The following is a 25,993-nucleotide window of genomic DNA, read 5'->3' as shown; positions in this document are numbered from 1 at the left end:
AAATGTCTTTTGTGTTACGATATAAATGTAGCTACACAACTATAATTTTTATAAAAAAAAAAAGATGTACACAACTGTAAACAATATGAACTATATTACCAAATTTGATTGATGCCATTGCATTGGAATTGCAAATATCTAAAGTATATTTCCTTTATATAATAAGCACAAAAGCACTGGTCAACTAGTTAAAACGCATGGAAAAATGTTTCCTAAACGTAGCATTATTTGTGTAGGCTATCTAATGCAATGACAATTGTGAGTCTTGAGAGCACTGCATGAAATTACGTTATTTTAATCTAGACAAGCAGAAGGGTCCTGGGCGGCTGATGAAGAAAGGATTGACTCTCATCGTCATTGGTCATGTTAATTTCATCCTGAGCGCTATTCTTCATGGCAGCGTGTTACGCCACGTATCCAAACCCAGCAATGAGATCTCAACGGAGTATACCATATCAAACATCATCTCTGTCTCCTCAGGACTTCTGGTGAGTGATTTACACGTATGTTTGTTCACTTATGTCCCATCTTTAGCTCCTAAACAACTCCCAGTGAATCCTTTGAATATTCCCTCAAAAAGGGAATAATCACATCATGCCACATCTACTGCTTATAATTTGGGTGTGTTGTGGTCTTCTTGTTCACCCAAATGAAGTCTGCATATGTTTTTACATATATTCAATTTGTTAGGCTTCCTTAGCAGTTTTAACACTTCTGCGTTTTCCCACAGAACCAGAAAAATGAAAGGGTGCTTTCACACTAGCACTTTTGGTACGCTCACAGGGTTTGATTGACGTCAGAGTTTGCTTCGTTTGATGATGTGAATGCTGCTTTCAGAGTGTGTTCACACTTGTAATTTGGTTCTTTTGGTCTGGAGTGAACCAAAAAAGAAAATGACACATTTAGTCCTTATTTTTTTAAAAACCGAACCTAAAGATACAAAACAAAAAAAGCTGCTTTTATGACACAGCCTATATTTTGCGACGGAACTTGTCAAACATCCAGAACAATCCCTTGTGTCAGCAGTACATATATATAACGAAGCTGAGAACTCGTGATGAGCTTATAAAATGTGTAAAGGAGACAAAACCGAGACAGGAATCCCTCTGTTGTCACACACACAAATAAAGATCTGCTGTGAGAAGACGTGGTCCTGATCAAACTGTGATGGGCAATATTGTGACTATGATGAGAAAAAACAGCTATGCCTGAGCATTCTCTCCTTTTTAGGGTCGCATCTTGTGACATCATGTCCTGTTTTTGGTTCGTTTACATGTCTTTGGCCCACCTTTTTTCTGTTCACCTTTTTTTCGGTTTTACACCAGGGTTCGGATGGCAGCATTCAGACTTATTCAAATGAACCATACTAAAAGAGCAATCGCACCAGAGTTCATTTTAATCGAAACAAATCGAACCAAACCTGGCTAGTGTGAACACACCCTCAGAAATCAGTTACACACCTGCTAACCGTACCCGGGTCTGAATAAAAAGGGTGATTTGGGGTACGGTTCATGTCATCTCTGGTACAGTTCGCTGTTGATTTGAACGCAATTGTACTAACCAAGTGTTCAAAAATCTAAATATTAAAGTGAGACGAGCAACTACAGTATGCAGTTTTTATTTATTTATTTATTAATTATTTTTTATTTATTTTTTTATTTATTATTTTTCATTTATTTTTTTATATTATTTTTATTTATTTTCAAATTTTTTTAATTTTTTATTTATAAACTTTTTTTTCAGAAGCAATTAATTGTGATTAATTGATTTATCAGCTCTAAATATAATGTGAACACAATCTAGGGGGGAAGCAATCGTACTCTGGTTCGAACCATGTAATCAAACCAAGTGTGAAAGCACCCTAAAATTCCCCTTATGTCCTCAAACCTTATCAAAAATATGTTTTTCGCAGAGCATCGCAAGTGGAATTGTTGCAATATTGGTGTCGAGGAATATTACCTACTGGAAACTAGTAAGTAACCTTTTCTCTGTTTTAGTATTATATTTCTAAGGCCATATCGCGTTTGTTCTGTATACCACTACAAAAATACAATGCTCTTTCCCTGTGTTATTTAATAGTCAGCATAAAACAGAAGTTGTGATAAGTCTTAATTGTGACGTACTGTGCGAAAGTCTTAGGCACGTTAGTATTTACACCCCAATAAAATAGTTTTAAGCCAATTATTGGTGTCAGTGGGAAATATCAGTTTACATTTCCAAACATGAATCTTGCCATTAATTGTTATAATCCAGTGAGATTTCTGTATGCACAAGGAGTCTGACAACAGCCGGTATGATCTGATCACTTGAGTCTGTCTGTGATTACATGAAGAAACTGAGACGAAGAAGAACTGCGGCAACGTCTCCAAGACACTCGAAGAAAACTTCCTGCCAAGCTACAGTACTGTGAAAGGTTGTAGGCACTTGTGTAAAAATGTGAGGATGCTTTCAAAAATAATGTCATGAATAGATTTTATTTATCAATTAACTTCTATAATGAAATTAAATCAATATTTGGTGTGAGCACCCTTTGTGTTAAACAGCTTTTGTCCAGGTACACTTGCACATAGTTTTTCAGGTAGTTTTGCTGGAAGGTTTTCACAGTTTCTTTATGTAATCCATCATGTACGGACTGTGTGATGGTGAGATCAGATCATACCAGCTGTTGTCAGACTCTGTGCATTCAAAAATCACACTGGATTATTACAATCATGGCGTTTGGAAATGTAAACTGATTTCCTATTGACACTGCAGAAAAAGATCTAAATAACTGGCTTAAACCCATTTTTTTTGGAGTAAAAATACTAATGTGCCTGAAACTTTTGCACAGTAAACTGTATATCCTGTATATATGTTACTGTATATCCGAGTGAAACGGCTTCTCTAGCAAGAAAAAAACTGTAAACGCCTTTTTTAATGCCAGTAAACACAACGTCATGAGAGAAGAGATGTCTCTGCAAGAGGAAAAGGGAAGTTATTTTGATTCCGAGGGCACAATAGGGCGATATTCCATTATAAAGTAGGAATTGTCCATTTTGATTTTATGGCGACATTATCACGGCTCTGTTCTTCTGCTTCCTGTAGCACATCGGCCTGTTAGTGAGTTCCTTTCTGAACACCCTGCTCACGCTGGCATGTTTATTGGGGTTGATTTTGGCTATCAGTCTGACCGTTTCAACCGACGGGAGCGGCCTCATGAAGGGATGCAATTCCACTAACAATGCACGTTCTCTGGTTATCGTCGACTGCCCTTTTGATGCCACTCGCATCTACGTGAGTCTGTCTACTGGAAAACATCTTAAAACTACAGCGAAAATATTATTAGAAATGCATCTGTATAAACATCAGCCTATTAGAATGATTTGTGAAGGATCATGTGACGCTGAAGACTAGAGTAATGATGCTGAAAATACAGATTTGCATCACATTTTAAAATGTAATGATATATCACAATGTTGCTGTTTTATTGTATTTTTGATCTAATAAATTCAGCCTTGATGAACACATTTTTTTTAAATGTTAATTATTCCAAATCTCTGATCCCCAACTAGTGTAAATACTTAAATTGAGAATCTTGCATATGAAGACTGAAGTTGTTTCTCGTCCAGGACACAACCCTTGCTCTGTGGTTCACCTGCGCTGCGTTCACTTCGCTGGAGGCTGGACTGTCTGTGTGGTGCTTTATTGTGGGTCTCCAATTAAGAGGCATCGGACCCTGTGCTCAAAACTACATCAGAGAGCAGGTACACCTCTGAATATTCATCCAGACGACTCCGCTGAATTAACCCGCTGTGTGTAAAACCAAAATCATTTTCCTAGGGATTTTATATGGAAAAATAGATTATGGAAATGAGTTCAGAGCTCTTTACATTTATGCATTAAAGGCAGAATAAAGCAGGTGGTTTTGTTCAAAGATTCTTACATTACATTAATTTATACATTTTGTCAGACTTTCAAAATGCTAGTTTTTGAAAACGATACCCAGTGTTGGGGAAGCTACTCTGAAACTGAAGTTTGTGAAGCTACAAGCTACTCGTAAGTTAAAGTAGTTAAACTACAGTCAAGCTACCCTTTTGGAAAAGTAGTTAGCTACACTATAGACCCCTTTTGCGCCGACGTCACGGCGCTAGCTGGAGGCAAAACAAAGTGAAAACTGGAGGCGGCCAATGCAAACCAGCACAGATTCGGCTACATAATAAGGAGCTTAAATTACTTTTATTATTATTAAATGTCATCTTATTGTGTTGTTTAGTGCAAGTATCAATGAAAAATGAATATGCTGTATCTGGATTTTTTATTTCTAGAAAATATTCACATGATTAAAATCGCACCGTCATGAAACTCTTTACATTGTCGTGGTCTTGGCGCTCTCTCGGCAGGACTGCGGATCGTACACACAAGTCTTGTACAGGACAACATAGGGATTTAAAAATTCATATGCCCTCATTTTCTCTTTACGATCGTTTTCTCTATAATGTGGGTGTAGAAGTCAGGCCACTCACCCGAGGTAACGTACGTTAATCCTGTTAGATCGTCCATGCATTGAGTGAGCGTGTAGGCGGCTACGGGTCGGCCAATCTGGTCCTGTCCGTTAAAAATAAGTTTTGGAAATAACAATTGCGGTCCTGGACACTGAGTGACCTTACACATTAAGATAAAATCTGATTTTCTCCAGTCATTGTTAAAAAACAAGCTAACAATCCTTGCTAACTAGCGTTAGTGAAGCGACCAGAGGGATCGTTCTGCCTCTACCTAAGCTCCGCCCACATAAAAACGTCACCATGTTTACTGACTGAAAAGGGGTCCATAAGTTACTATCAAAAAGTAGCTAGCTACATGGAAACTACTTTTGCTTTTTGAACAACGTATATTATGAATAACTGAATAAGTGTCTGAGGAATGTTTTAAGTAAAATATTTAGTGTTTAAAATAATGCAATACAATTATGATTTCAATGAGTATTGTTTTATTACACACAACACTCAAATGTCTCAGACTGTTTGTCAAAAGTGCAAAACTGCAACAAATAACCTACAACATTGCAAGAACAAAATAACATTTAAAATACCAAAGCAGTTCAAAAACAATTAAAACAATTCATTCTTACAAGTCACAGGGCGCAGCCATTTTGAATTCCGAAACGGAATTCTTGCTCGGTGTCCTCACGGTTGTCCGACGTCCGAGAGGAGAAATCTGAGGAAAGGGGGTGTGTTGCTAGGCAACGTCTGTCGTCCAATTCGGATCTCCGAGACGGATGAATAATAGAACGCACCATTATCCGCAAGATGCGTGATTAAACAACAAGTGTCAAAAAATGAGTTTGTAATCTAACAAGAAGAAGAATATCCTTGCATCGCACTGATTTGCACAGGCTCGACAAATGCAATGTAGCTTTTGCTCGCGCTATACCGCTACTTGCTGTAAAAAGTAGTTACTGAAAAATGTAGTTAAATTAGTAGCGTCGCTATTTGTAGTTAACTACTCCCCAACACTGACGATACCGTTATTTTATCCATGTGAACTACAAGAACTTGAATTTGTGAAAACTGAAACATCATGCACATGTGTATAGACCTTATGTAGCCCCGCCCCTTTTCAGGTCTGTATTTCCACAGCAATCTTGCATAGGTATGAATGAACTGCTTGTAAAAAATTTCCCGGTTGAAATTTGTTAAGACATCTGCTTCACAATGCTTATGATAAACATTGCATTGCTCATGATAACTTTTGTTAACTCTATAATAAGTAAATCCACTTCGACAGCTATGCCAAATATACAGAGCGACCACGAAACTGGAAGTTCAAAGACAATATTCTAAAGATGATGGCACCCACGTTTCTCTGGTGCATAAGGTCTATAGAGTGCCGAAGTGATGACGTCACTGTAGGACAACTCGGAAGCTAGCGGCGCATGGGTTCCCTCGATCGAAAAGCTATGCATTTTTTTTCCATAGACTTTTGGAAAGTCGCATAAAATAAGATCTGTGTTCAACAAAGAGTTGTGACCCTTACACGTTTTGTCTATCAAGTTAATCTTTATAAGTTAATCCAAAATGTATACATTTTGAAGCCTATATTAAGTTTTTAAAAAACACAAGCAAACACAATAAAGTTTAAAAAACAACAAGCAGGTTATAACTGATGTGTTTTATGTCATAGATCAAAACGTGAAAATATGTAGAGTAGGGCTGCAACAAGCGATTATTTTGATAATCGATTAATCTAACGATTAATCGTCAATTATTTTGTCGGCTAATCAGTAAGTTTGGAGTGGTTATTCAGCTTTTTCAATTAGTTAAAACATTGAGTCATACATATTCTTACTATAATATGAAAAAAGAAAATCAGTTCAGGTTTTGAAATAGATGTTTTAATGAACTTTGAGCCGACTAAACAGGTCATTCTCTTTAAGTTTTCAGATTTCAGTCCAACTCAAATCACATACAAATGCTCTATAAGCATTGTTTAATAGGCCCACTGCTTTTTGTATTTGGGCTGCATTACCCTCTAGCGCCACAGCGCCATAGCGGTCAAATCGCGATATTGCATGCCCTTACAACAGGTCACGTTAGATCAAACGACTACTCGACAACAACGATATTTGTCGACAATTTGTTATTGTCGACAATGTCGACTAATCGTTTCAGCACTAATGTAGAGGCTTTGTTCACCAACGGACCTTATTTCAGGCGATTTAGCAAAAACCCACTCAAAAAACCCATGTTCTTTAGGGCGAGGGAATCGGAAGTGCTAAAATGCTAACTCACTTCAGCGTTTTGGCCCACAAAGTGACGTCGTAACTTTTGCACTCTATTATAGGCCTACGTTTAGTTTATTGACGACTAGTGTTTCTTTACTAAGTGACATCGCCAACTACTGGCCTGGCAGCAGATTACAGCATTTTCCACAGATCCGTGTGAACGGAGATTGTTTTAACAACATTGTCATCATTAAAAAATACATAGTACATAGTTGTCATGCAACCATACCCTGAATCATCGATCAAACCGTTTTCAGACTCTTTGAGATGGTGATTAAACTTTTTTTTTATTAATTTTTTACCTTTCATGCATGTAAATCTATCGTTTGAGACCTCCACAACAAAATGAGAAACCTTTAAAATAGCCTAATTTGGGTACTTTAATTCTAAAAAAGGTCATGTAGAACTGTAATGAAAAAACATAAGGATTAAAAAGAGATATAATATGAGCTCTTTTTAATCAATGTGATTGTCTTTCATAACAGCTGGAAGAGGAGGCCCTGGCGTCAGGATCAAAGATGGACCAGCACCCCACAACTCAAGGAGAGCGTCTCATTGCACATCAGTCCGCCATTGCTTAGAGAGAGGTGGGACATTCACTGTGGTGAAACAGAACATAATGCAAGTTTTCATTCATCTGGAGTTACATTCTGCATTTGTATTAATTAATAATGTCAATTGTTCTGTAGATGATTTGAAGCACTGAGGTTGTGAAACAGATTTTTTTTGCCAGGATGTTTGGTCTGAATGTGTTCAGTCTACTCGTATAGATTGTAATTAAACCCAAAACATATTCATAGTCATTTTCTGAAACTGTATATGGAGTTACATGTTGTGCAGTTATCGTTTACATGGAAACTAAACACCCAACTTAATTTAAAAATTATGATTTTTTTTTAAAGTGACCGCTTGTATTCTTTTTTATATATCATGTTTTGTTATTGCACTCCCAATGTCAAATATACCAAATACTGTTTTATTTTACTTTAAAGGAAAGCAGCTGTTTTACTATCTAATGTGCCACATGCTGAGCTCTCTATAGTCGGTTGTCATACAAAGTCCAGTATGCAGTATAGAGAGTGTGCCAGAGCGCCGTCAGAGACATTAATCTGGGCTGGATTCAATGATGCAGAGAAAATCTCACTCTCACAGATAATCTAGTGTGATTACAGTAGTTAAATATTGACAGAGACATGACTGAAACTGTCAAAACAAAGAGATTTCCCTCTGCTTGATACATTAAATTTCATTTCAAAAGACTGTGTTTGTTTAGAGAGCTGTAATATACTTTCATTCCTGACACGGTACTCAAAATCCCTCATCTCGATGCAGAAAAGTGAACCTTTTGCTTTTACATTTAATTTAATTATTTTTAACATTGTGGTGTGTTATCAATGTGCATCATATTTGAATATACATTTTCATATTAAAAAAAGTTTTCAGAAATCTAACTTTTTTTTTTACATTAGACTGAAATGTTTTCAGATATAATAATTTCATTTTAGATTCCATAGAGTTGAAATGGTGAATATTGTTCTTTTATATCTACGCTTTAATAAAATGTTGTAAACATTTGCTATAATGTTTTAGTAGTTTTATGAACAATTATCTAAAATGCAATTAACATGGCATGAAAAGTATGTTGAAGAGGATGAACAACATTTTCCGAAGACCTACTTTTACTGATCCTTTGTTAGATTGGAAAAATAAATTTTTCAAAGAACTGTTTTGTGCCCTTGTGCCTCCTGTGATCTCACACTGGCCCTGTTTAATTCCATATGTAAGTTGATGATGTGTTCTCAGTGTTATGGGAAAGCTGACCTCATTCACTTCACTGCACCTGTTGAATTGCTGGACATCTGCTTGTTCACTCAATGCATCAGAGTGTCAGAGACAAAAACCGCCACAATCTAGATTACCAGACTTCCAACTGTATGGTTATTATTTTATTTAATCAATATAAAGAGAAAAATGCATAATAAAATAACCGGTTCCCCTGGTTTTTGAGGTCATTGTGAAATTTAGTTTGATAGTTTTATTACATAACAAGGAATGGCATAATATATTCAGTTTTTTATTGTTTACCATATATATATATATATATATATATATATATATATATATATATATATATGTATATATATATATATATGTATATATTTTTTCCCATTATCTTTTATTTATGTCACTGCTTTGTTTCCTGTGCAATATTGTATACAAAACAAGTTCCTCTGTAACTGAAGACAAAATATTAGTGCTGTTGTCAAATCGATTAAGCGTGATAATAGCATCTAACATAAAACTTTGAGTTTATTTAATGTAATATAAACACATATGTAAACTCAAATGTTAGAGTTGATGTTAGATGCGTTGAATCTTGATTAATCTATTTGACAGCACTACTAAAATACCTTTTTAAAATATTTTTCCGAATTTTTTTAAAAAAACTAACATATATAAAATATAATTCAGTTATAAAATAATTCGCTTAATTTTCGTTTCGAAACGACTTAATTAAAAATGCACCGTTACTCTGTCTCTGTACCAGAGATGCACATGCGCAGTTCCTTGAAGTCAATTCTGGCTGTCTTGAGAAGGGGGCATAGAAATACAACCAAGCTGTAAGAAAGTAAATTACAATGAAACTTCATAAAATAGGCGGATATAACTGCCGGGAGGTTGTTTATATCTTGCCAGGTGCGTTGTGTCTAAACATTAACAATCATAGTTTTAAGCTTTCACGGTGTATTTTCAAATTAAGCGGTTATTAAAGCTTCAGTGTATTAGGACGTAAATGATGACGTCGACCACACGCAGCGCTATTTTGATCACAAGGTGCGTGTTACTTTTCTCAGCGCTGGTGAGTTTGGACTAATCACAATCGTTAGTGGTTCTAGATTTTAGATGTATTATATTTGAGAGAGCTATGGTAGATTTTTAATTTGTTTGTCAGATATTCATCCTTCGAATTAAGGTACTTAAAAGATAATACATATTATTACAAAATCTTTTCTGACGAGACAAAAAATGTCGTGGAATTTGAATGCGACTCAATAGCGGTCTGTGCTGTTGAGCCTCCAAACGCCCCCTGGAGGAATAGCAGGTGTATGTCTCATTGGAAACAGCTGAAGGTGGGGCGAATCGGGAGTTTCGTTGCGGTTGTGAATATGCAAAGCCACCGGGCAGCCGTCCGTGACGCTCTTCATGTGCTCGTTTCGGGTAGTTTACGATTTTTGTATCCGTCAGCGTCTCAATGCAAATAAGCAGCCGGAGCGAGTGTTTTCATGCGGTGTGTGAGTGTCTGAGTGAAACTGCAGCACGGACTTCAGTGTGTTACATGATTGTAGGTGCTGAAATCAAACCTGCAGCGTAAATCTACACCGAGAGACACGCTGAATAGTGTCATATGGAGAAAACCAGATGATCTTTGCCAGGGAAAGGTAAAGTTTCAAATGCATAATATTGCACGCACTGTTCAGTTGTTTTAACCCACATAAATATGTGGTTTTTAGCACATTTTATATTTAATCATATATATATATATATATATATATATATATATATATATATATATATATATATATATATATATATATATATATATATATATATATATATATATGGAAATGCATGTTGATTAATTTTCATACATGAGTAATCCCATCATATGTTTTTATAACACGAGTAATGCAGTCTAAGGTTTGCATAGGTTTGTCTATAATGAAATGATTTGAAGAATATTTATTAATTTGACATGTCTAGTAATTTGTGGTATTTTAGAATGAAGACTTTATTCAGATTTTTAATGTGTGGTTACTCTGTGTTTCGTATATGGTTGTGTGTTTGTAGACTCACACAAACGTGTTGTAAGGGGGATGGTATGTTTACACTGGCTCCTGTTAATTCAGATTCAACACAATCGGGATTAAGAAAGGCTGATGAAATGACATGAGAAAGTGTTATGTATTACTCACAACCCATATTACTCGCTTTTCTCAAATTGATTTGAAGTAAATGCATTTCTGTTTAAAATGCACAGTTGAATTCTATGTGTGTTAAATATATATAATTAACCTTAGAATTAATATTTTCACGAGAATTATGCACATTTCTCCCCAAAATACAACAAAAACTTCTCAATACAGTAATGAATGTCTGGACACAGTGATTTTTTTAAATTATAATAAGAAATATATATATATATATGAAGAGTTCAGATGCAAAAGCCTCTAAATGCCATTTGAAATTTTCTTCTTTAATGATGATTTTTATCAAACTTATATATTTAAGTTCAGTAATTTCACTTAATTAACAATTAATAGGTAATTATCATTGCTATTTAAGTGAAATTACTGAACTTAAATATACAAGTTTGATAAAAAATCATCATTAAAGAAGAAAATTTCAAATGGCATTTAGAGGCTTTTGCATCTGAACTCATTATATATATATATATATATATAATTTTATATATTTTAAATTATAATAAATTATAATAAGAATGTCTGGACACAGTGATTTTTTAAATTATAATATAGTATTCTTTAGTTAACGCTCCAGTTCTCACTATTAACTAACAACTTTTCCCTCAATAATCTCCTAATTAATTTTTATTAATTTAAGTATGGATTAGCATTAGAGTGTGTGGAATATGATCATACAAAATAAGGCATTAATATACTGTACTATAAACAGCCGGTATCAGTAATATGCATGCTAATCAGCAACTAGTTAATGAGAATTGGACCCTTAACTAACGTTTTACAGAAATAATTAAATTCACCACAGCAAATACAACTATAATGTATGAGTAATTCTATTTTTTTTTAATATAACACTTCAACACAATTTAAATATTTTCTTTTGCATGCACTATTGCATTTTTATTATTATTGTAAAATAAATGTGCTTAATTGTCATGGAAATAATGAAAAAAGGCTTAGGGGTCCTAAAATAGGCTTGATTTTCTTAATGCAAAATATAATTGTGTACATTTTCTCCATTTTTGGAGCTGAAATATGACCCATGCATGTTCTTGAACGGTTTTGTGAGGTTCACCTAGTTAATGGATTGTTGTTTTTGGTTTACGGCTGTTATAACAGCTGTTTAACTGGTCTTGCCTAACTGTTTACAAGCAGGGGTTTACATAAGCTTGCTTTGCCAGACACAAAACTAATGAAGTTAACCAGTTAAAATGGATAATTAATTTGCTTAATTGCACACAATTAGTCTGGTAGCATCTATATTTTAAATGTATTTTTATATGATGTTCCAGGTATCCAGTATCCTTTGTCGTAGCCGCATCCCAGAGCCCCGTTAGAAGGATCCATTGAAGACCACCCTGACCAAAGACAGTTTCTCATTCATTCTGTAGTCTTGTATGCATGTGAGAGGATGCATAAGGGGTCTGATCAAAGCGTGCACTGACCCCAGACGGGTATATCCACGAGGACCATCTGACAGAACAGGAAGAGCATGGAAGCAGTCGATCGTAGCGGTTTACCTTACACGCTATGGGTGTGGCGGATCTCTGCGTAGAGGAGAAACCCTTGTGCTCGTGTTCCTGCCGTTCAAACATGGATTTACCTTCCCAAGGGATGTGGCTCTTTGGGGCTCTGCTGCTCTTGTCCCTGTTCACGAGCAGCCTGGGCATCCACATGGACTCGGCGGTGGGCGCTCACAGCATGTTCACCTGCGAGTCGATCGGTCTGCGTATGTGCCAGGATCTGCCCTACAACACCACCTTCATGCCCAACCTCCTGAACCACTACGACCAGCAGACGGCCGCGCTGGCCATGGAGGTACGAGCCGCTCCTTCCCTCTCTTAAACTGCTGGGATTTAGAGAAGGTGCCGCAGAAACCAGGGTTGCCATGGAGCTTGTTGTTGTGGAAGCTTGTGGTTGTGCTTGGTGCTTTGATGAACTTGAATAATTTAGACTGTTGCAAGTGAAATAAGCTTTATGTCATATTTTTAAACCTGAGTGTGAGAGCTGCAGGATTATAGGTGCTTGTTCTTGTTTTTTTTTTTATCTTAAGGGTTTGAAGGTTCTGTTATTGTGACTAGCTTGATCTGAACGTCGTCTAAATTCCGTCTGTGACGTCCAGATTTTGATTTTGAAAATATCTTCAGGTTTTGAGATGCATTATGCCATATTTCCTGACTATTCACTGGGTGATTTTGCTCCCTTATGGACATTGTGTATGAGAACCGTAAAAGGTGATTACTAAATATTTATCCATTTGGATAGGAATCTATTTTTGTATATATATTGAAAACATGTTGTCATTATATTACAACCAGTGTTGGCTTGGGTAAGTTAATTTAAAAAAAGTAATTATTAGCTACTAAAAATCGCCGGCAATGTAATCGGATTACTGTATTGTATTAATTAGATTACTTTAGTGTAATTAGATTTCTCTCTAAAAAGTATTGCATTACATATTACTAAATCCCATATTATCTTAACCTTGACCAGTTGAACAATACAAGGATAGACTCAAAACTGGTCTTTTAATTCTTCCTAATAAATAATATAAAATTGCATAAATTATTCTTGAACTGGCAAAAGTATTTAAAGGGAGAAGGTTACATACAAAACAGGCATTTTACGTTTTAATCTACTATAGAATTATTCTATTGTCTATACAGTTTTTAATACCATTACATCAGAAGTAGGGCTGTCAAATGATTAATCGCGATTAATCGCATCCAGAATAAAAGTTTGTGTTTACATAATATAATGTGGGTGCACTGTGTATAATTATATATATATATATATATAAATACACACACATGCATGTATATTTAAGAAAAATATTATTTATAAATAAAATAATTATATTAATTATATTTATATATAATATAAATGATATATAAATCTATATACATGAAAATATTTCTTAAATATATACAAGCATGTGTGTGTATTTATATATATAAAATAATTATACACAGTGCACCCACATTATGTAAACATAAACTTTTATTTTGGATGCGATTAATTGCGATTAATTGTTTGACAGCCCTAATCAGAAGAAACTGTAATTAAATTACAGAAAACTTAAGACTGATCTCTTACTTTACATTTTTAAGGGAAACGTAATTAATTTACAAAAAATAACAGTAATTCCGTACTTTAGCTTTTTGAGGGAAAGTAATTAATTTACAGAAAAATAAGAGTAATCCCCTAATTACTTTTAAGTGAAAAGTAGCCTAATTACAAAAATCGAGTAATCCCTTTACATTACCTTTTTAAGTGAAAAGTAATTCAATTACAGTAATTAATTAGGTGTATACATCCAACACTGATTACGACACCAAATTTGTTAATGAAAAACAATTAGATGACATTTAATACTACAAACATTTCTCTTTTTGTTCACATTTGTGTGATGCAGATTGTGCTTGCTCAGGATTTTTTTTGCCTGCCACGGCCATTTTGATGAATCATATCCATATGAAACACAATGAGATCATTTTTGCCCAGAGGTATTTTTTGTGTAATGGATGTGTTACTCATCATGAAAGTAAACTTGTGCTGTTACGTCCGTTGCCAAAGATAGTAGATATAATCTTGCTTTAATAAAAAAGCTAAATATTTATAAGTAAATAAAAGATATTTAACACAATAAATTATAATTTGAGTATAAAATAAATACTATATAAAAACATTTCTTCTTGCATGCTAAATAATTTAGACTTATAGAAATTGATTATATAGATATGAGAAGTAAAAATGATTAACTGTTTTCACTCTAAATTATTTGTTTCTACAATAGCTAATCTGTTACAGAAGTATCTGTGGCATGTCAAACAGCCCTATAGTGAAACGCTTCTGTTCCCTGTCAGGAATGTCTGTAGCCATCTTACATTTTTCCCCAGTTCTAACGGCCTCATAATCTCTGCTGAGATCCACAAAGGCTGGATTGATTTGAAGCGTGGAGTAATGCTCTTTCTCCCATTGTTTCAGTCAATTAAACACGATGAAGAGCATAAGCGTCCATCTGTGTTCTGAGATCACAACAGGGCAGCCAGTGTCTGTCAGTGCCTGCTGTAGGTCTGGAGGGGGGGTCACGTGACCCTGCGGCACTGAGGTTCAGGGTGGTTCATCTGTCAGGGGTGTACAGTATCCCCCTGTGGGTGCATTACATCACCTCGAGATGCCCTGCTGGTGAACCAGAGCCAAAGTCCTTAAAACAAGCCTTACCCCTTTCTGTGTTTGCCCCGGGGCTGCGATGATGTAGGGTGGATCAATGGGATATTACTGAAAGTATTTTAACTTTAACAACGTCAGTGTATTTTTGCTAATATTATTTTTCCCCCAAATCGTTTACTACTTTACAGATTCATCCCTTTACAAATGTTTTATTTGGAATTTTTTTAAAACAAAATCGGTTCAAAAGAACGTGTTCTCTGATCGGACATATCTGGATGTGACTGTCGCACGAGGGCTTTATGTTTCTTTTCTTTTTTATCAGCTCTGTTAGAGATCGGATGGGATTATGTGGAAATCGCGTGTGTGTATGTTAACTGAAGTTTTCTCTGTTAGGCCAGGCGATTAGCACTGACCCTGATAAAAAAACATAAATATAGGTTATCCATGTATTATGTGCTTATGTTGAGCTGGATTCTGGGCTTGTGAATCAAATCCAAGCAGAAGGATATTATGCTTTTTACAGTTAAAGCGAAATGTTAAGTTTGAACTTACAAAAGTTTGATGAATGTCACAAAATTCTTTAAAAATGTCAAATAAGATTATATTTTTTTTTTGTAATGTCACCCCAAAATTAAATGATTTGCTTGTTTTTCTATATGGAATTATATCTGTATTTTTTTGCATTGTGACATTATTTTCATTAATATTTATGCACAGATATTTCCCTCCCAAATTACTGTAAAATAACATTTCAAATGTTTATACAAAAATTAAAAATCATTATATTTCACGGAATAAAAAAAATTAAAGAATGCATTAAATTCAGTATAAAAACACTACCATTAGGCCTATGTATAAACTTTACAGTTAAAATAATATGTAATTTATTTTTTTTTCACTTTACAATACTTAGAATTTGGGAGTAAATTTGCTTTATTGCCATGGAAATAACTCTACAGTGCAAATGTATGTATTAAAACAGCCAGGCTCAATTTTCTTTTTTTTGTTTGTTTTACTTTTAATACTGTTAATTTTAGGGTGAAATTTGACCCAAACATGTTCTAGACAGGTTTTATGAGATTAACCCGGTTTTCAACAGCCGTAACCAATGGGTAATTACAAATTAACCAGAATAAGATGTGACTGTGGGTTTCCTTGACATTTCAACAAAACCACTCACCCTTCCCAGCCTGTGCTGATTAAAAATCTCCAGAGGAATTTACTGTCTGGTTGGTTCTGGGGTCTAGACGCCCTCATTGTGATGCGAGCAGCGATGCTGTAAGTGGGCGGAGTCTGGGCGATAATGACAGACCTAAAAGTAACTGCCTAAAATCAGACTAATCCTAAATCCTGCATCCCAGTTCTACTATGCCTTAAAAGTACTGTTTTTGTGAAGAAAAACACACTTTTGAGAGTGCAGCAGAATAATAGGCAAGCTTTGGGTGTGGGACAGGGACGTGCACAGGAATTTTGAGGGGCAGTTGCTCTGACCTGAAAAAAGGGCACCCCCCCCCCCCTCCTCCCCCCTCACGGGCTATATGAAGGAATATATTCAGTTGAATTTGTCCCCTTCCAAATTGCCTTATCTGGCCGTGTTTATGTCCAAACGCAATGCCTCATCTTATGGTATTATAATTATTTATAAAGATTGCAAAATGTCAGAGATGAGACAAATGAGCAAAAGAGTTCTTCATATTGTTGTTTATTGTTTTTTAAATTATTTATTTATTTATTTGAAAAGAAATAATCTGGATTAAATGGAAAAAACTCGAAAAAATAAAAAACGCTTAGATTTCGGGAAAAAATACAATTCTTTTTTTTTTTGCCAATCCTGACCTCCCCCTGGGGCCCTAAGCAAAATTCTGCTAAGGGGCCCTCTACCTGATCTGTGATGCCGTGAGCCATGTAAACCATTTGCCATTGCCACTCAATACCGCTCAATACAATCCTCCCTCCTTTAAACAAAACAGTCAAAGAATAAGTACAACAATATAGAACAGAATGAGGTTCAAACAAACAATATTTACTGAATAAAGCATTTTTATAGAATGTTAAGATAACATTAACATTCACATAAGTGAATATTAACGTAAACATAAACAAGAAGAAAATAATAAAGTACAACCCTGAACTTTGGCTTTTGGGATTAACTTTGGTTCTCTCTACAGCCAGGGTATTTTCGGAATCAGTAGCCTATGATTTTTATTTATTTTTTTATTTTTTTTATGCATGTTAAAGCAAATCTTGATTTATGGTTATTTACTGAGGGATTTGCGTTCATATTGACCAGAATGTCCATCTAATCATCATTTTAAATTCAATATAGCCTATAAATCAATAGTCAATCAATGTCAAATTGCCAATACATTGGTTTATATCTTGCATGATTAGTGCAGTTGTTTAGAGTTTTTAACTACACTGAGACTAGATAATCAGTGTCTTTATAATGTGTACTTTGATTGGAAGTGCCATCATTTCTCTGGTCTCCACATTTCTGCTTGAAAAATGCGAGTTTCATTTCGTGCACGCGCATATGAACGCAACACACGCGACGCGGTTATGTTTTCCGAGCTGCAGTAAACAAACAATGTTGTTGCACTTTGTCGTTTATCAAAAACAAAACGTAATAAATAATGGTATTTTACTCTCACTTTTGACGGGCAAAAAGTGATGCAAGAGATGCACTGCCTGCCCAGACAAACCATCAAACTTTGCGGACACTAGTGAGGACAGAACACAAGTTTACCTGACTGCTGTTCCCTCAATTCACTCTCATGTTTTTCTTCTTCCTCTTTTCGTGACGAGAAGGATAGTTTCGCTTCATTTTGTCATGGTCGTACACATTAATTAGCGCACGACACGAGATGGAGGCGCGGCCTGAGTAATTTGCGGTGCCTTACCATACGCACCGGTCGCGTGCAGTCTATGGTCTCGTGGAAACAGTTTGACTTTCAATTTTTTTTTTTTTTTTTTTGGAAGTGAATGAGGCTTTGCGATTTTTATATTATTTTTTGTCTAGGCCTACGTGAAATTCTACATCCATTGTACGATTTTTTTTTTTTTCCTCAGAAGGGCAACCTGAGTCGAGAAGGGCATATGGGCAGTTGCCCGGGCAACCTGAGCAACCCCCTTGTGCACGTCCCTGGTGTGGGACATGCTTCATGATCACAACTGCCTATAACGGACAGCTCTGTCACTTCGTTACACGCAGACTGTCAGCGTTTAAACTGCCTTGTCAATCATCCTGTCAGTTAAAATCCTCCACATTCAATTTAATATTTAATTTCCTACCGTTTTGGAAGGAAATGTAGTCGCACATCGATCTGCCAGTCGTGGCCATGTTTGTAGTTTTTCGAATTAGCGAATAGCGAATACTATTCAGGACGGATAGTTTGCGAATACTATTCAGGACGGATAGTATGTTAAATTTGCAAATGTAATGCTACATTGTTGTCACATGAACTAGTGAGTATATTGCATGTTTCATTCAGCAAAAGATGTTCAAGCATGTATAAAATTTTTTTTTCACAATTTGATCTAATAATGATTCAAGAGAGATATTATAACTTGTTATTTCCGGTTTCATTTGTCTCTGTGGTAATCCAAGTCAAGTCGACACTAAATCACGCGGTCTGTTTAATATGGCACGTTTTGGCGAATGTAAAAGGTCATCTGTGTAATCCAGGCATAGAGAACATTTGCATACTACTATCACACAACCTTCATATGCAGCAATAGCACAAGTAGTATGTTAATTTGTGCTAAAACATGTGGATCTGGGATAGAAATGCTAGTTTGATAAGCTTTGTTTTCCATTGCTGGCATATATTTTGATGAAAGATAAGGCATAGAAAATACAAAGAACTTGCTGGTTGGTAAGTTTTTAGCATCTCTAGTGTTTTTCAGAGGGAGCATTAAATTAAAAGTTGCTAAGGTCGAAAAAAAAAAAACCACGTTTTGAGTCTTTAAGACCTCTTGCTGTTTATTTCAAGAATGGATCTTGTTGTGAACGGCCCCGAATTCTGCACATTTTTGTGTGCATTCACGTTGAACTAATCGTAATGGTGTGTTGTTTTCTGTAAGACTCCCTGTAGTTTCTACAGAACTGCTCTTTTTGAGATGGACTCAAATCTCTCTTTCACCCTGTCCAATTCTCTCCGTCCTCCCTAACAGGGTAGAGGCGTCACCATGGCCACGAACCTTAATTGTACGGCCTCAAAAGGACAAGCTTTAGTGTTCCCAGGAGGCGCTCTCTCGCACTGACCTTTGACCCCTGAGGATGAAGAGTTGTCAAAAGCCCTCCACTTCAGATGGGCCTGTTCCTTCTTCAGGGTTACCATGGTATGGCTATTAAAAATGTAGGGAAAGAGAACGCTTGGATGAGTGAAACCTAGGAAAGACGCTGCCAGGCTGAGAAGTGATATTGATTCAGGGCTGGTTGAATGACAGGACAGAAGGAGTGTGGGAGCGAGCTGTCCTTTCTCTCTTCTGTTTTTCTTCCAGAGCTCAGATGAAGGAAATAACTCCGCGTTTGGCCAATTTTCCCATTCAAGCCCCTTGAGTCTTTCACGTCTGTGTGAAAGTGGAGGGCCGCCCACAGCCAATTGGTGACTGCAGAAGGAGTTTATCTTTGTTGTTGTTCTTGGAGAGACAGGATGTGTTTTATTCTCCGTGTGCCCCTGAACACCACAATTTATTCACCCCGTTCAGAGCGGCCAGCGTGTTGCCGTGTCACTCACATGGACGATTCGCTTCTTGTTTTGTGTCCTCATTTAGAAGCACTCAATCAGCGTCTCTTTATAACCGTGGTCTTAAAATTCAGAGTGTGGCCTGGAATATTTTACACCATTTTGAATAATGCGTAAATGTTGCAAAGTCTACTTTTCATAAATGTGTGTTTTTCTGCAAGGCTGTTTTTTTTTTTTTACTTTTACATTGTGACAAAAAGATTTCTATGTTAAATAAATATCGGTTTTCAGATTTTTTAAGCAGCGCAATTGTTTTCAACATTGATAATGTTGCTTGAGCAGCAAATCAGCATATTAGAATGATTTTTGAAGGATCATGTGACACTGGAGTGGTGATGCTGAAAATACAGCTCTGCATCACAGGAATCAATTACATTTTAAAATATATTCAAATATAATTTTAAGTTGTTTTTCTCTATTTTTGATCCAATAATTGCAGCTTTGTTTGATTAAATAGAGAGCCTACAGTAAGTCCCGCCCCTCCGCTTCCGGCTCATGGGACCTTATTTCGGAAAAATTATGTATGGTAGTCAATGGCGAGAGACAACTCTTTTTATTCCGTCTGAACTGTGCCCTCAATTACACATATGATGTTTGTCAATTTAAAAGATAATTCTGAAAGTCAAAAACGTTGCAGTTTGTCATACAACAGAAGAGTAACATTTAGTTTTTTGTGGAAATCGCTCTATGAACTACATCTCCCGAGAAGCGAAACAACGAGTGAGATCCGCTGCTTGTGTGTGTGCAGTCTGGTACAACACACACAGGCATGACAACGTAACGTTACGATTATAACGTAAGACAATGACAGACATTAGCCTCAGTAAAGTTAGCTTCATTCATTGAGAGAAAATGTGCGCCTTTGGGGTTTGTAGTCTTTGTAAAATTACGTATTTTCACAGTCTTATACCTCAACGGTTTTACATCAAACTGTGACTTTCTTTACTTTAAAATGTATCTTTTAAATTGGCAAACATCATATGTGTAATTCAGGGCACAATTCAAATGAGATCAAAATATTTGTTGTCTCTCCAATATTTTTCCGAAATAAGGTCCCATGGTGGTCGACCGGAAGGGGAGGGACTAAGGCTCTCTATAGTGTATTCAACCATTAAATTCATGAATATTTCTCCGATCATTATTACATATTTGGGTCTTTAGCGACCCAGAGCTATATTTAACATGATTGGATCTCTCACGGCTGCTATAGTATAAAACCTGATATTTTAGTTACAATTACAAAAGAATAAAATGAAGCATATTTCGTTACCTTTTGGAACTTTTTTTTTTTCCTTATTACCATCATCACTGTTATTATCAGAGCTCATTTCCCCAGTACTTCAGCATCTGGCTCATACACAATCTCATATTCTCTAAAATTTTCATTTTCTTCCAAAACTTTTTTCTAAAACTATAATTTTCATAGTCTTCAAAATCAATATTATGATCGATGATAGCTCCTTCTTCACCAGATCCACCATCAAGTGACAGTGTGACACTATTATTTCATTGCATACAGTTCTTGCTCTGCAGTAAATCACTGAGCCAAGTTTTGCTGATGACGTATTCTTTTGTTTTATGTGAAACAGAACATCATGTCATTGTTGTGTCTCCGACATTTCCACCTTTAGGAATAGGCTAAGCACTTATTGAGTCAGAGATTCAATTGTTGTGCAGAAAGAAATTTGCACTATTACATACCTGAGGTCGCTAGCGTTAGCGCTATTCTTTTTATGTTGTTTATATAATGAATAGATTGAGGAATACTAAGAAGTTGATGTCTAATTTTGTGCAACTCTATCTGTGATATTTTGGTCTAGATGTGTTGAAGGAAGTCTGAGATTTAAAATGAACGCTAATTTCCTTAGCTGACAGTGACGATGTTGTGTAGTGTCACTCAGCAGATTTGATTGATTAAAACAGCACACCTTTTATGTGTTCGAACTAGGGATGTCAACTATTAATCGACAATCAATTAATTGTCGATAACACAATGTAATAAAACATTGTGAATTATTTGGGTTTAGATGCCATGTCGCGTTGTTCCAAGAAGAACGCTTCCACCATAATATGAGAACTGTGCATTCACATCATTTTGTGCAGATATAATTTTGTAATATTATGTTTTATTTTGTATATATATATATATCTGATTAAATAGGATGCATTTCTTTGAGTTAAATAAACACTAACAAAGTGCTCAACTGTTATTCATTCAGCGCACACCACTCAAGCAGAATGCACGACTAATAATAACGATGGTTAATTTGGGACTGTCATATTACATAACATGAGAACACTATTTTATTAAATGGTTATGAATTTATTAAATTCATTGGGTTTAGTTGCCGTTTTCAGTGCGTTGTTCCAGCTCGTCCACAACTGACAAGCAAGCACGCATCTGAGGCGGCATTGGTGACACATTTGTCGATATATTTATATATTAAATAATTTAATTTATCAACCACATCAAAACGTTTTACAGTCCTTCTAACTCTTTATTTAGATAAAAAAACATTCTTATTCATTTGGGAAGGAACATAGCTTTTTAATGAGCATTGACCCTGTAATGCTGTTTGTCATTAATGCTAACGATTAATTTATTGTTAATTTAAACGACGAGCGATCATGGGAATTTGTGAAAATTGACATCCCTAGTTTGAACATAAGTTTGCTAGCCAAAAACACTTGATCTTTAGCAGAAATGGTGGAGCTGATGTGAGCGGCAGACAGACTGATGTCACTGTTGATGGGAAACGTCCTGATAGTAGGGCTGAACGATTAATTGCATTTGCGATAAAATCGCGAAATTATGAAACGCGATTTTGTAATCGCAAGAGCTGCGATTACACTGGTCACTTGACACGCGAGAGAAAAGCAGAAAAGCAGCAAGATAAAGCATCAACTTGCTTTAGAAACGAACCGTGTTCTGAATCTGCTTGCTTCTATTTTCTCGCTCTCTCTCTTCCTCACTCACAACACACGACACCGCTCGAACCTTCCAAAACATAGTAACGTTATTTTATAAAGGTCGGGGTTGAACCAAATTACAAGGACATTCGCGGGCTTCATTGAACAGGTTTTGCCGCTTTGCTTGATGTTATAACGTTACACTGTTGCAGTGCGCGTTCTCTCCCGCGGGTATTTTCTTTACAAATGCTTCAGTTCACAGAGGCAGTATTTATGTCTTTTGGAATGCAGTTGGCTTATATATTAAAACCATGAAAATCACGAGAAGGCTGCTTTTATTTTAAAATACTAACGCGTGCTTCGTGAAGAGCGCTCGTGCATGCGGCCGTGAGCGACTCATTGGTAAATGTACTTGCATGTCAAAATGCTTTTATGACGCGAAATTGATGTAAACACGGTCAGTTATATCTTAAACCAACAGGACAAACCACATTTACAATTTCAAAAGAGATATAGACCATTTCACAAGATGTAAACAACACTGGTCCAGAAGCACTTCCTGTTTCAGTTTTTTAACACTACATAAAAGCTGGGATAAAATACAACCAACAGAACATATAAAACTGAATCAAAAAGTTAAACAAACATCTTTAAGATGTTTTCTTTACATGTGAAATAAAGAAAACAGTTACAAACTGAAACAGGAAGTGTTTCTGGACCAGTGTTGTTTACATCTTGTGAAATGGTCTATATGCATTAGTGTGAATGCAGCTTATCGTATCTAAACTGAGGGGAAATCACTCCAGCTCTTGAATGAAAAACATTCAGCCTACTTTTAAATACTGAGACCGCTCTTTGTTTATTGCTTGTGTGTTTTTTTTTTTGTTTCTCTTTATTTACTAGATTTTATATTTTGAAGCTATATTTTATATAGCCTATTTAAAATTCTTAGCATGTAATTGGTTTAATTAAATGTTTTTTTATATTTATTTTTTAAAGTATGTGTTTTTACACATGTAATTAAATACATATTTTAAGAGTTATTAAGATTAATTAATAAGAAAAAAAGTAGATCGGATCATGAGCTATCTAAAGATTCCCATCCCTACTGTACAATGATTTATTGCTTGTCTTTGTCGACTAATACTACAGAAGGTAAATAACTTTTTTTTTTAAATCGCATATTAAATCGCAATCGCAATATTGGTTAAAAAAATCGCAATTACATTATTTTCCAAAATCGTTCAGCCCTACCTGATAGTATCTGACAGTTTTCTGGGCTGGAGGGAAGAGTCTCTTACGTGAAAGACTCTACAACTCTTCAGTTCAGAATATCCAGTGCACAGCAGTTAGTCAGAGCTTGTTAACTTGAGATTTGAGCTGCCAAGAGCGTACAGCAAGAGGGTTCTGAGTCCTCCAAGACTTCAGTGTTGACTGGCTTTTATTAGTAAGGTTTGATGAGACAAGCATCACTTATTATTGCTTATACTTGGGGTTTGGATTGGACAACAACAGTGTTGCGCAATAATATTCTGCATGATAAAATAATAGGCACAACATTTCCACAGATTTACATTGGACCAGGGACCAGAATTTCACAGAGGGTTTGGAGATTTCAGTCAAATGTAGGATTAAATGAATGTAAGATGACGATCTGTCATTTGACCTGTCATTTGCAGTAATTAAATGAATAATGACAGCTTAAGGAAGTGTTTTGAGCAGAAACGCAGTCATTCAGAACTCAGCATGGCACACACACCGATCCAGTAGGGAAAAGGTGACCGATTCTCGCATTAGACTCAAATCCTTTGACTTTCTAATCCTGAGAGAATGCAACTCTCCGTCTCCACTCTCTGGAAAGCTGGCAAACTGGATTTTCCACTCGCACAAGGCATGTTTGCTTGGCCGATTCCACCTGCTCCGTGAGCTAAGGGGGGAGTTGAGGGGCTTTTCCTGTTCGGATCTGATTTCACTCTTCATCCATGTTTAAATCTGCCAGAAAACACTGTCAGTCAGGATCCCAGTCTAGACGCCTGCATTACCCTCCAGTCATCCATTATTATACCTCCATCACTGTTTTTTATGGACTACTTGGTTAAAAGTATAATACCAAAGCACCCTGGCAATTCATGTTTTTTTTTTTTTTTTTTTGGACATGTACATGTATCATGATAATGTTTTTTTTTAAAGTTTTAATTGTTTTTCAAACGTGATCTACTGCGGCTCTAACGTTCAAACGCTTGTTTTCAGTATTTCTAATATATTTATTTGATCAATTTATCCTTATAATTCAATTAATTTTAAATTAAAATTAAATGAATTCTATATTTGAGATGTTTTTAATTTATATCTTCACCTCTGAACAACATGTCTGTGTAAATTTGTTTTAACAAAAATTGTGTTAACATAATATGTTGGATATCTAATTTTTTTTTTTTTTTTTTACATTAATCATGGTTGTCAACTTGCCATCAGCAATTATCATTAAAAACAATGCAAATATTGAAATTAGTAGAACTCAATGTGTGGCTTTTGCACTTTTTAAAGTACACTTTTACACATAAATACCCTTGTGGCGAGCGAGCAGGACGAGGCCGAGGGACATGAGAGAGCATCGCAAGGCCGGTGTCGTGAGTGATAATGAACCTGTGAGGCGCACCTCGCATCTCTCACGTTTTTTCGGCCTCATCCTGCTCGCCACAACCTAGATTTAGGGGTTTATTTAGTTATAATAAACAAAAACTCTAATCGGACGATTATTTTTTCGATTAATCGGATAAAAAATTCTATTAATCTATTATTAAAATAACAATTATTTGCAGCCCTACATTTAAAATTATTTGAAACTTTGCAAACTGGCAGCTCACGAGTAATGAAAATATTTATCTTGAACTCTATCATGGAAACTAGCATTCAGAAACCTTAATTAAACAATTTAATAATCAATTAAAATGGTATGTACCTGTATGATATTATGCTGTAGCCACATTGGACCAGCGTTTTGGAAAATGTATCGAGGGATGATTCAGCACGGGAATTAATTCGGCACGACCCTCACAGTGCATTATGGGTATTCTCTACACTCGTTGTTGCAGTGCACATTGTGGTTTTGAATGAATGCACTTGATATCGTCACGTCCACTATGGTTACGAACACCACTACAAATGGCTGTACTCTTAAATAGTGCCCAATTTAAGGGTATAGAAGGCAATTTCGGACACAGCCCAATTGTTTTGGGTTGGGTATCATAGTAATGACGTGATATTCTTTAAAAAAGTTTTCATGGGGAGCCAAGCAAACCATGGTATTTCCACAGGAGTTTTAAGTAAAGGAAATTCTTTCTGTTGGTCTCTTTCTGAAAAACTCAAAATGGTGCCAACCCAGATATACATGCCTTCTGTTCAACCAAATCCACAGT

At 35.7% G+C, this 25,993-nt stretch overlaps 2 protein-coding genes across 3 annotated transcripts in view; both read left to right on the top strand.

Annotated features, from left to right (window-relative positions):
* Positions 1 to 7,481, top strand: part of krtcap3 (keratinocyte associated protein 3) — a 7,929-nt gene extending 448 nt beyond the window's left edge. For both annotated transcript variants that reach the window (XM_039681636.2, XM_039681637.2), the window contains exons 2-6: positions 304 to 488; positions 1,913 to 1,972; positions 3,085 to 3,273; positions 3,609 to 3,743; positions 7,246 to 7,481. In XM_039681636.2, coding sequence (XP_039537570.1) covers positions 304 to 488; positions 1,913 to 1,972; positions 3,085 to 3,273; positions 3,609 to 3,743; positions 7,246 to 7,341 — 665 coding nt within the window. In that variant the 3' untranslated portion in view covers positions 7,342 to 7,481. The remainder of the gene's footprint in view (positions 1 to 303; positions 489 to 1,912; positions 1,973 to 3,084; positions 3,274 to 3,608; positions 3,744 to 7,245) is intronic.
* Positions 7,482 to 9,370: 1,889 nt separating this feature from the next.
* fzd3b (frizzled class receptor 3b) overlaps positions 9,371 to 25,993 on the top strand; it is a 41,028-nt gene continuing 24,405 nt past the window's right edge. The window contains exons 1-2 of the mRNA XM_039681820.2: positions 9,371 to 10,200; positions 12,036 to 12,561. Of these exons, the coding sequence (XP_039537754.2) occupies positions 12,274 to 12,561 (288 nt within the window). The 5' untranslated portion in view covers positions 9,371 to 10,200; positions 12,036 to 12,273. The remainder of the gene's footprint in view (positions 10,201 to 12,035; positions 12,562 to 25,993) is intronic.

The sequence above is a fragment of the Pimephales promelas genome, chromosome 15, assembly GCF_988280905.1.
Source record: "Pimephales promelas chromosome 15, fPimPro1.hap1.1, whole genome shotgun sequence".
NCBI lineage: Eukaryota > Metazoa > Chordata > Actinopteri > Cypriniformes > Leuciscidae > Pimephales > Pimephales promelas.
This window is presented reverse-complemented; position numbering and strand designations above follow the sequence as displayed.